The sequence below is a fragment of the Rhinatrema bivittatum genome, chromosome 15 (genome assembly GCF_901001135.1).
Source record: "Rhinatrema bivittatum chromosome 15, aRhiBiv1.1, whole genome shotgun sequence".
Lineage (NCBI taxonomy): Eukaryota > Metazoa > Chordata > Amphibia > Gymnophiona > Rhinatrematidae > Rhinatrema > Rhinatrema bivittatum.
Window position 1 is genome coordinate 912,454 of NC_042629.1, and position 12,280 is coordinate 924,733.

Below are 12,280 nucleotides of genomic sequence, written 5' to 3' on the forward strand. Positions count from 1 at the left end.
AAAGGCATCGATGGAGCTGATGTACGTATCGCCCCGGAGGAATGTATCGGTGGCGAGGGACGACATGGCACCAATGGAATTACTCCCGGAGGAATTCGATACGGTGTTTCTGTACCCGATGAAGTTGGCATCCCAGGTATCACCGGTGGAAGGGCAGTCATGAGCGCTTCCATCCGGGCGAGCAGCAGTGCCAGCGCTGCTGGAATCGGGTCGGTGACTGGTTCCACTCTCGGTGGCGGAGTCGGTGCCGAAGGAGTCTGGAACCATTGCATCGCCTTGTCGATGGCCTCCTGGACCAGCCGGTCCAGTTCTTCCCGGAGACCTGGGGTAACAATACCCGGCTCCGCGGAAGAGGGAGGCTGAGCCGGAGGGACCACCGTCACCGGTAGAATCGCGGCTCCCAAACCCCGATGGGGTGAGGGTTGCCTCAATGTCTCAGAAACAGAAGTGGATGGTGCCGCTTCTGATCGAGACTTCTTCAGCGGCTCGGACAGTACCAAGGTCGAAGACTTCGATTCCTCGATGGTCCGAGACTTGCGATGTCGATGACTATGCTTCTCCCTCCGATCCCCACGATCCTCGGGGGAAGGGACGGGGGTCGATGGCCGTGGAGACGTCGATGGCAGACTGTCACCGGGAGGTTGCCGACGATGGATGGACTTCGACAGTGCCAGTTCCGAGGACGTCGATGCGATGGACGGCGGAGTGTGAGCATGGAAAAGGAGTCCCATCTTCTCCATTCTGGCTTTGCGACCTTTTGGTGTCATAAGGGCACATTTGGTGCAAGTCAGGACATCATGCTCACTTCCTAAATATAATACACAGACTCTGTGAGGGTCTGTGATAGACATGGTGCGCGTACAATCCGGGCACCGACGGAACCCCGACGCCATGGCCATTGACCAAACATTTAGCCGCGGGACGTCGACGGCCAGCAGGCCGCAAAGGCTAAACTCGACGGTAGCCGGTGAAAAACGGCAAAAAACTCACCGAAACACCGCGGACTAAAGGAAAATTAGTTTCTTACCTGATAATTTTCGTTCCTGTAGTACCAAGGATCAGTCCAGGACACCTGGGTTGTGACTCCGCACCAGTAGGTGGAGACAGAGCAAAACTTGTGGGCGGAGCCATATATAAGCCCCTGTGCCAGTCACAGCCCCTCAGTCATACGTAATGTCAAAGTAGCAATGCAACCAAGTAACAAAACTGGCTAGAAAAATTCACTTTTAACTGGAAAATAACACCAAAACTCCTACTTGAACCGGACTCCCCAACCGGGAGAGCTAAACAAGCGAACAGTAGAACTAAGAAAAAAAAATTATGAGCGGACTCTCCGTTACTGTAGCGAAGCCCTGCGGGCGGGATCCTGGACTGATCCTTGGTACTACAGGAACGAAAATTATCAGGTAAGAAACTAATTTTCCTTTCCCTGTACGTACCAGGATCAGTCCAGGACACCTGGGATGTACCAGAGCAAAAACTTACCGAGGGTGGGAAGCAGAGAGGCCCGCTCGGAGTACCCTCTCTCCAAATCCTCCGGAATCGGTAGACCGGACATCCAACCGGTAATGCCTGATAAAAGTATGCATCGACTTCCAGGTAGCCGCCCTGCAAATCTCCTGAGGCGATACCTGAGAAGCTTCCGCCCAGGACGCGGCCTGGGAACGAGTCGAATGAGCCCGAAGACCCACCGGAAGCAGCTTACCCTTTACTAAGTACGCTGAGCCAATAGCCTCTTTAAGCCAACGCGCAATGGTTGTGCGGGACGCAGCGGCCCCTTTCTTTGGCCCTGAAAACAAAACGAACAGATGGTCGGTTACCCGGAACGGATTAGTAACCTCCAAATAATGAAGAAGAGACCTTCGCACGTCCAGCTTTCGCAGTTCTCTGAACTGGGGATCAGTGGACTCCCCGACCCTGAAGGCCGGTAACTCCACTGACTGATTGACGTGAAAAGACGACACCACTTTAGGAAGGAAGGAAGGAACCGTCCGCAAGGATACTCCGGAATCGGAAATCCGCAAGAACGGTTCTCTACAGGACAGCGCCTGCAATTCCGAGACACGCCGAGCCGAGGCAATCGCCACCAAAAACACCGTCTTCAAAGTAAGGTCCTTAATAGTTGTACGCTTCAATGGCTCAAAAGGAGCCAAGGCTAGAGCGGAAAGAACCCAGTTAAGGTTCCAAGACGGACAGGGGGAACGTAATGGAGGACGGAGATGTTTAGCCCCTCGAAGAAAACGGGAAATATCCGGATGAAGAGCCAGGGAGGTTCCCCGAACCTTACCCGCAAACAACCAAGAGCCGCCACCTGGACCCGTAGCGAACTGCACGCCAAGCCTTTGGCCAGACCGGCTTGAAGAAACGTTAGAATATCTGAGACCGAAGCGGAAATGGGATCCACCCCTCGCTGCACACACCAATCCTCAAAAACCGCCCAGACCCGGACGTAAGCCAGAGACGTAGACTGTTTCCTGGACCTCAGCAAAGTAATTACCACCGCGTCTGAGTAAACTTTTTTCTTCAGGCGATTCCTTTCAAAAGCCATGCCGCGAGACAGAAGTGATCCGCATCCTCCAAACAGACGGGGCCCTGACGTAGTAGCCCCGCGAACCCCTGGAGACGAATGGGTAACGACACTGACAACTGGATGAGATCTGCGAACCACGGACCACGCGGCCATTCCGGTGCTACCATGATCACATGGAACGGGTGCAACTCTATGCGCCGAAGAATCTTGCCTATCATCGGCCACGGGGGAAACACGTAAAGAAGTACATCCGTCGGCCACGGAAATACCAGCGCGTCGACGCCTTCTGCTCCCCGTTCTCGACGCCGACTGAAGAATCGTGGAGCCTTCGCGTTGTGCCATGTGGCCATCAGATCCATGTGGGGAACTCCCCATGTCCTGCAGATGAGCCGAAAAGCTTCGTCCGCCAACTCCCACTCTCCGGGATCGAGGTGATGACGACTTAGAAAATCTGCCTGTACATTGTCGACCCCGGCAATGTGAGAGGCTGCTATGTTGCTGAGATTTTGTTCTGACCAGGTCATCAAGAGCCGTGCCTCCACAGCCACCTGTGGACTCCGCGTCCCTCCTTGTCGATTAATGTAGGCCACGGTGGTTGCGTTGTCCGATAGTACCCGGGCCGCCTTTCCGCTTAGTAACGGTGAAAAGGCTTGGAGAGCTAGACGGACTGCTCTGATCTCTAGTCGGTTGATAGACCACTGGGTTTGAGACGCTGTCCATAGCCCCTGGACCGACCTTCCTAGGAAAACTGCTCCCCAGCCGGAGAGACTGGCATCCGTGGTCACTACCGTCCATTTGGGTACCAGCAAGGACACTCCACAGGATAGATGCTTGGAATCGAGCCACCAGTGGAGGCTGGATCTCGCTTGGCCCTCGAGTGGAAGAGGCAGGAAAAACTCCTCCGAGACCGGCCGCCATCGGGATAGTAAGGACGACTGCAACGGCCGCAGATGAGCGAACGCCCAGGGAACCAGGGCTAGTGTTGAAGCCATCGAACCCAGGACCGTCAGATAATCGCAAACTCGAGGACTGTGAAGAGAGAGCAATCGCCGCACCTGAGACTGTAGCTTGTCCCTGCGTTCCTGGGACAGGATCACTTTGCCGTGCCTCGTGTCGAATAGAGCTCCGAGGTATTCTAGGGTCTGAGTCTGTACCAGTTGACTCTTGCTGAAATTGACCACCCAGCCTAGAGACTGTAACACCTGGAGGACTCTGGCCACTGCTTGCTGACAGAGGCTTGGATTTTGCGTGAATCAACCAATCGTCCAGGTAAGGATGAACCAGGAGACCTTCTCGGCATAGTTGCGCCGCTACTACCACCATCACTTTTGTGAACGTGCGAGGAGCGGTCGCGAGACCAAACGGTAGCGCCCGGAACTGAAAATGCCGCCCCAGAATGCAGAACCGTAGGAATTTCTGGAACTCCGGCCGAATTCCCACGTGCAGGTACGCCTCCGTGAGGTCCAGAGAAGCCAAGAATTCGCCCGGCTTTACCGAAGCAATAACCGAACGAATCGTCTCCATCTTGAAGTGAGGAACGCGTAGGCATCTATTTACGCCTTTGAGGTCTAAGATCGGCCTTGACGTGCCGTCTTTCTTTGGGACTATGAAGTAAATGGAGTAACGGCCTTCGCCGCACTGATGGATCGGGACCGGAACGATAGCTCCCAAGCTTTCCAAGCGCCAGATGGTGTCTAGCACTGCCGCCTTCTTGTCCGGAGCTTTGCAAGGAGAGACTAGGAACTTGTCCGCTGGAATTCGAACAAAATCTAATGCGTAACCGTGTCTTATCACGTCTAGGACCCACTGGTCCGACGTGACCCTGGCCCAATCCTCGAAAAACAACGTTAACCGCGCCCCGACATTTGGGATCTCGTGCAGAGACTGAGGCGAGGATTGGGCCGACTGCATTTCATTGCGGTCCCTTGTGACCTCCCGCGGCCGAGGTTCCTCCCTGTTTGCCAAATCGCTTTCCTCGAAAGGATTGCTGCCACTGAGGGGTCCGGGAAGAAGAAGACCTGTACGAGGGACCCGAGGAACGTGGTGGACGTGATTTTCTGGAACCGCGGAACCGTGACCTGGTGGAGAACGAGGACCGCGCTCTGTACCTATCCTCGGGCAGCTTAAACGCCCTGTTCTCTCCCAGGGAGATCATCAGGTCATCCAACTCCTTTCCAAACAGCAGCTTACCTTTGAACGGCAGCGCTCCGAGGTGAGCTTTAGAAGAGCCATCCGCTGCCCAGTTCCGTAACCACAAAAGGCGGTGCGCCGAAACCGCCGCCACCATAGATCTGGCAGAGGTCCGCAATAAATCATGTAGAGCATCCGCTCCATACGCTATTGCCGCCTCCAGCTGATCAGCCTGAGACGTCTCCTCCGGGGATAGACCAGCATTCGCCTGAAGTACCTGGGCCCAGCGCAGGCTAGCCCACATTGCGAAGTTAGTGCAGATGGCGGCACGCACCCCTAGGGCGGACACCTCAAAAATCTTCTTAAGCTGTACTTCCAGCTTCCTGTCCTGTATGTCCTTGAGGGCCGTCGCACCCGTGACCGGGATGGTAGACCTCTTTGTCACCGCCGAGACTGCTGAGTCTACTTTCGGAATTCTGAGCAGCTCCAGCGCATCTTCAGGGAGTGGATACAGTTTATCCATGGCTTTACTGACCTTTAGTCCCAGCTCCGGTGTATCCCATTCTCGAAACAAAATATCGGTCGAAGAAAAGTGAAAAGGAAAAGCCACTGCCGTTCCAGTGAGACCTAGCAGAACCGGATCCATATTGGCCTCCTGACGGACCACCACCGGCGGAGCTTCAATTCCTAGTTCCTGAAGAATGGCCGGAATCAAAGGGGTCAGCTCCTCTCTACGGAAGAGGCGGACCACTTTGGGATCATCCCCTTCCACGGCCTGAGCTCCCTTGCTCGTTCCGGGCTGAGAGGAGCTGTCCGCCGCCGTCCCCTCGGCCCCTTTCAGAGGCTCTTCAGCGGAATCTGTGTCTGTCACAGAAGAAAAATCCGATTCCGACTCCTGTGGGACTCCCCGTGGAAGCCGCTTCCCCCGTGGGGGCTGTCGGGCGGACCCATCAACTTTCCTAGTCTTCCACTTGTTCGGGGCGTGCTTGCCAGGACCCCCTTCAGGGGCTCCTTTACGCCTACGCCTGCTGCGCTTACATTTAAGTACTTTGCGTAGAAGAAGCGCAAAGTCTTCAGAAAAAGAACCCGACTCAGAGGAATCGGATCCGGAGCCCTCCCGGGACAGAGACCCCTCCGGAGCGACACCCCCCGGCAAGGTCTGACTGTGGGGAAAGCGCGGGAGGCACGGCAGAGTTCCCTGCCGGCTCCCGAGCAATTTCCCTGCCTGTGGCCAAAATGGCCGCCGCTCCCGCGCTGAGCGGGAAAAGATCCTGCTGCTTGTCAGGCAGAACACTGGCGCGCGGCGGCGAACACGCGGCCCGAGGACGGGCCACCCGAGACGCCCCCAACGAGCCTTCTTCGCCCGGGATACACGAGGCACAGAGGCCTTCCCTTGAAAGACGTGCGCGCGCCGAGCCTCAGGCCCGGCAAGCAGAGCCGCGAGGCATGGCGGCGAAAAAAAGCGGCAAAAACGACTGACAGAAAAAATAAATAGGAAAAAAATAGAACCGCGACTACCTCCCTGTGACCGGCGCCTCCCCCCCGAGAAACCGGAGCGGCAGCACTAAGTAGCAGAGAGCCGGCAAGAGAAAGAAAAATCAAAACCTTTTTTTTTTTTTTTTTCTCCCTACCACTTGTTGCTGTCCACGGTCCTGGAGCCCTGTTGCAAGAGGGGTGAGTGAACCGGGCTCCCCGGTGTCACCCCTAGCGCTGCTACTGGTAAGTCGGGTCCTCGACCCTAGCAGCGGCCTCAACCAGGGGGGGGTGGTCCCCTCAGAACCTCGCAACCCCCCTGGGAGGCAGGGCAGACAGGACTCCACTCACTTAAAAATCCCAAATTTTAAAAGAAACCAAATTTAAAAGAAAAAACCTAACAACCAAAATCAGTGCAGGCAGAGGCTGTGACTGCACCTGCACCACCTACTGGAGACAGAGTAAGACTGAGGGGGCTGTGACTGGCACAGGGGCTTATATATGGCTCCGCCCACAAGTTTTGCTCTGTCTCCACCTACTGGTGCGGAGTCACAACCCAGGTGTCCTGGACTGATCCTGGTACATACAGGGAAATGTAGATAGAGGGGGGACCCCTGTGGGGCGTATTTTACTTCAAAGAAGTTCGAGAAGAATTTCCTGTCAGGAATGTGGTAAGAGCTCCTTCACCGCGTGGCAGCTGCTGCGCGGAAAAAAGAAGACTGAAGGGGGACCCCTGCTGGCTGCAGGGTTGGTGCCGTGCTGGGCATGCCCAGTAGGGGCCAGTCAAAGTTCCAGAAACTTTGATAGAAGTTTTTCTGTGGTTGGGCTCCATCCTCGATGTCACCCATTTGTGAGGACAACCATACTGCTTGTCCTGTGAGAAATCCCCATCTAGCAGCAAAGGGCTCAGCTATGCTTCATTTCTGGCTTTGGCCTGTGCACGACAGCAAGAGCTGAAAAAGGCATGCACGCCACAACCAGTTTATGGGCAGAGCAAACCAAGTTTACTGGTACATCCATTTCACTTTGTTTTTGTTTTAAAGAACCGTTAGCAACCCTGATAGGTGGATAATTATCCTACTCCAATAAAAGATATCTTGATATCTCAGCCTATTAAAACTAGTTTTCTCCAGAAGCATAAATGTGGGAGCAAACCTTTACTTCATAAAATATGAACTATAATTTTATCTAATTAGGTGTAAACTAGTTCTTTCCACCTAGGCCCATTCTAATCCTTCCCTTCTGCAATCTGCTCCATCATAACACTTCAGAGAGACATCAGTCACTCTGGACACAATTATGCTATTTATATATTTCTAAAGTGTACATCATGCTACTGTAGTAGAGGTTTTCAACTCTGTCATTGAGTACTCCCCTAGCTAGGCTGTTTTTCAGGATGCCCATAATGAATATGGGTAAGAAATTGGCATGTGACTTAAGCACTTATGCAAATCTATTATAAGCAGATCTCTCATATGCATATTTAATGTGGATATACCAAAAACCAGTCTGGCTAGGTGTGCCCAGAGAACCAGATTAAAAATCCATGCACTAAATCATCCACAAGCAGCATTATGTCATTCTCTACTTTTGACTCAGTTGCCAAGAATTACATTCAAACCAGACCTGTTTTCAAGCTGTCCTGCATACCTGATCTACTCTAAGCACAGTTACTACTGCATTTGTAGCCAGCTTGATTCCCCAGTATTTTCCAAGGTATGTATCTAAAATGCCGCTTTCCAACACATCCTTCACAGCTGCACCTTCTCCCTGCATACAAGAAAAACAAGAAAATACACAGATGTTTAGTATGTACCTTAACACAGCAACTTCTTCACAAAGACAAGAAATGGGAGGAATGTACAAAAATATGGAATCTGATCAGTAACACCAAAAAAGGTTTAGGGGAGTACTCAAGAGATGGATGCGTTTATTGCAGCTGTCTTGGAATTGTTATTGGCTATAATCACCTTTTTATGTTTAAATGGTTTGTATTGGTTTTTAACAACAACAAAGTAATACAACACTGAGTCGGGCTGGGTTCTGAACCCTCCTCAGAATAAACACCAACATATAGCAGCCCACATATTTACTCCCTTTCCCTCCCCCCCCCCCCAAAACTTTAGGGTACATAGTATTTACGGCAAATACAATTCCCAATCCAGTTTCACAGTAAACTAACAAAAGAAAGCTTTCACTCAATCATTGACTAGGAGACTACGAATTCAATGTGGGAGAGCTTGAATATAAGGCTGCCACACCATGAGAAAGCGCTTCCTGGTGCGTGGGGACTTTCGTGACGCCAGACTCTCCATGGACATCATAGTGTGTAGGCTTTTTCTCCAAGCCCAGAATGACGGTACCTCGGATGAATGCCACCAGACAAGCTTTACGTAGGAGCATGCGCGAGCCAGGATCTCTGATCCGAATAGGTGATATACAACCAAATAACATCCATAAAGGGGTAATAGGAAAGGCAACATCCAGCAAGTCAGCTAGATAGTCTGCCACACTCCGCCAGAAACGCTGTATAGGCGGGCAAGTCCAGAATACATGTGACAAAGTACCCGTGACATGGGCACAGCGAGTGCAACCCGCTGAAGGTGCTATGGGGAGACGAAATGCTGAGGGGACACATACGCCCAACTCAAAAATTTAAACTGAAATTCCTGATAATTCATATTGATCGAGAGCCTGGCTACGCGGAGAAAACACACCTTGAGAATAGTCTGAGTGACAACAAAGTCCCCATCTTTATTCCATCAGGACTCCAGTATTGCACACATATCCCCCTCCGAGCGCTTTCATAATTGTGTATAGTAAAGTGACAAAGACGGGGCCTCAAGCTTCTCAAAATGAAATACCTGGTCCAGGGAATGGAATACCGAGGGATTTTTGTAAGCCTCTGGTATGGACCGCATATAGTGACAAATTTGTAGATAAGAGAATGTGTGTGTGACCCCCAAGCCATAAGTCATCTGGAAGTCTTTAAAGGAAAGGACCACCCCATCTGAGTTGAGCAAGTGACCTGTGACACACCCCTAGTTTTCCAAGCCTGAAAACCAGAGGATTGCATGCCTGGTGTGAAATCAGCATTCCCACCGACAGGTAGAAAGTACACACACCCAGCAGGGACCTCGAATAATTTTGTCACTCGTCGCCACGCCAGCTGAGCCGGGCGTACAAGTGGCGTATGCAAAAGAAAAGATGGGAGTCGAGCCGAGTTGGCTTGAAGCACATACGCCGGGGGCTAATGGAGCCATCAATGCTTTTCAGAATATAAGGGAGTATAGGTTGCTTTATCCGTCAACCAATCTCTGGTGATCCGCAGATTACAAGCCAAATTATAGGTGGCCATATCAGGCACCCCCATCCCACCCCTCCCCCATTTAGTCTCCAACCAGGACAAAGGAACAAAGGAACTCGGGATCCCCCCCCCCCCCCAAAGAACTGCCGTAGCTCACTATCGAGCCGGCGCAGGTACTCTCGTTTCAAGATTACTGGTACATTCTGAAGGAAATAAAGCCATTTAGGTAATATGTTCGTTTTAAATAGATTTATTCTGCCACTCAAGGAAATGGGTAAGTTGCGCCAGTTGGTCAGACTGTCGACAGTGCTCTGTAATAATTTGGGAACATTGGCCTGGTATACCTGATCCGGGTCCACTGGGATGTACACCCCTAGATAACGAAGATGTCCAGTAGCCCAGCAGAGAGGGAAAACATCCGGCCAGCTAGCCGGCGGGTATGCAATCACTGAGGATTTTGATTCATTCAACTTTAGTCCTGAAAATACACCAAAGGACCATATCAGAGGTAGTAGGGATGACAAGGAAGCCTGAGGGTCCGTAACAAACACCAATAAGTCATCAGCAAGCCACGTCCTTAAAGATGCGGGAACCAAACCTAACTCCCCATATCACCCAACATTGATGGATTGCTAGCAGGAGGGGCTCCAATTGCAAAATAAATAAGAGCGACAGTGGGCATCCTTGCCGGGTTCCCCATTCCACCGCAAAGGGTTCTGATCTAGCGCCATTCAACAATATGAGAGCATTGGGGTCAGTATATAGCAGGCGCACCACCTGGAGAAAGAAACCCGAGAATCCCAGTTGTTCCAGAATGGTAAAGAGATACTGCCACTCCACCCTATTAAAGGCATTTTTGGTGTCGAAGCTGATAACCAGATGAGGAATGTCTATCTGACGACATACAGTCATGGCCGTCAGTACCCGCCGTATATTTGCCAGAGCATAGCGTCGTCCAACAAACCCAACTTGATGATCACCAACGAGAGTAGGCAAAATAGGTGCTAGGCGATCTGCCAATATTTTAGCCAGAAGCTTGTGGTCTAGGTTTAATAATGATATCGGACGATAAAACTCTGTTAGAAGAGGATCCTTGCCTGCTTTTGGTATAAGTGAAATTAAGGCCAGATTCTCATGAGATGGAAAAGTATCCAGAGATATCAATTCAGAAAATCCAGCGGTCAAAGGACTCGATATCAGATCACCCAGTAATTTAAAGAATTCTGCAGTATAGCCATCTGGTCCTGGCACTTTGAAACTTTGCAGCTGCTTAATCGCTACGTATACCTCTTGTTCCGTGATAGGTTGATTAAGCCTCTCCTGTTGAAGCTGAGATAAACGGGGTAGTGACAGCCCGGAACAAAATTGTTCACCTGCCTCCCCATTCCCACTGCGGGATATATACAGGTTCGAGTAGAACGTTCGAAAACCCTGTAGAATAGACTTGGTGTCTCGGGCCACCAAGTCTATTCTACAGCCTTAGGGCTGGACCGGGCCGATCGGATTAAATTAGCCATCATCCGTCCTATCTTATCACTATATTGATATAAGTGGAACTGGTAATATATGTAACTTTTTTGCCCGTTGGTGTAGGAGAGAATTAAGGGCCGTCTGAAGTGAACGATAGTCTACCCGAGCCTCCCTACTCTCAGTAGTCGCCAATAGCACTCAGGCCTTATGTAGTTGTCAATTTAACGACAAAATCTGTTTATCCAGAACCTTTCGGCGATGAGAGATATAAGAAATGATATCGCCTCTGAGAACCACCTTTGCTGTGTACCAGAACAAGGAGGGCTGGGCAGCATGAGCTTGATTAAGCGATACATAATCAGCCCACTTAGCACATCATGAGCTAAGAAATGGAGAGATTACTTACCTGATAATCTCGTTTTCCTTAGTGTAGACAGATGGACTCAGAACAAGTGGGTATAGTGTGCTCGTGCTAGCAGTTGGAGACGGATCTGACGTCAGCACGGGTACATATACCCCCACAGGAAGTGAAGCACTTCAGTAATCTTCCTTGCAAAAGCTGTTATGGATATTTGTGTACTGACGATCAATGAAATAGAGAAACAGGATTCCCCTGACCGATTGATAGTAGCTGGAGACCGCCAGCGTTCCCAACCGGAAGGCATCGACACCTGGCAAAGGGGACGCTCTTTATGTAAGAAACGGACATGGCTAACCTTGAATCGGTGAAACCCATGTATACCAGCAGCCGGGCGAGATGCTGAGTCCATCTGTCTACACTAAGGAAAACGAGATTATCAGGTAAGTAATCTCTCCATTTCCTAGCGTGTAGCCAGATGGACTCAGAACAAGTGAGATGTACAAAAGCTTTACTCCCGGACTGGGCGGGAGGCTGCCTGAGGACCGCGTAGGACTGCCCTCGCAAATGCCGTGTCCTCCCTGGCCTGGACATCCAGACGGTAAAACCTGGAGAAGGTATGGAGGGAGGACCATGTCGCCGCTTTACATATTTCTGCGGGCGACAGCATCCTAGACTCTGCCCAAGATGCTGCTTGCGCTCTGGTAGAATGAGCCTTGACTTGTAGAGGAGGTGACTTCCCGGCCTCTACGTAGGCCGCTCTGAAAACTTCTTTAATCCAGCGGGCGATGGTGGGCCGAGAGGCCGCTTCTCCTTGTCTTTTCCCGCTGTGAAGGACGAACAGATGGTCCATTTTTTGTAGGGCTTCTGTCATTTCCAGATATCTGGGCAGCAATCTGCCGATGTCGAGATGGCGTAATAAACGCCCTTCTTCTGATTTCTTCAAACCCGCCGTGGTTGGCAAGGATATGGTTTGGTTGAGGTGAAATTGTGAGACTACCTTAGGCAAGAA

At 51.3% G+C, this 12,280-nt stretch overlaps 1 protein-coding gene across 2 annotated transcripts in view; it reads right to left on the reverse strand.

The window, feature by feature from the left end:
- Window positions 1–12,280, reverse strand: part of CCT8 (chaperonin containing TCP1 subunit 8) — a 423,988-nt gene that overhangs the window by 12,196 nt on the left and 399,512 nt on the right. For both annotated transcript variants that reach the window (XM_029578294.1, XM_029578293.1), the window contains one exon: window positions 7,784–7,903. In XM_029578294.1, coding sequence (XP_029434154.1) covers window positions 7,784–7,903 — 120 coding nt within the window. The remainder of the gene's footprint in view (window positions 1–7,783; window positions 7,904–12,280) is intronic.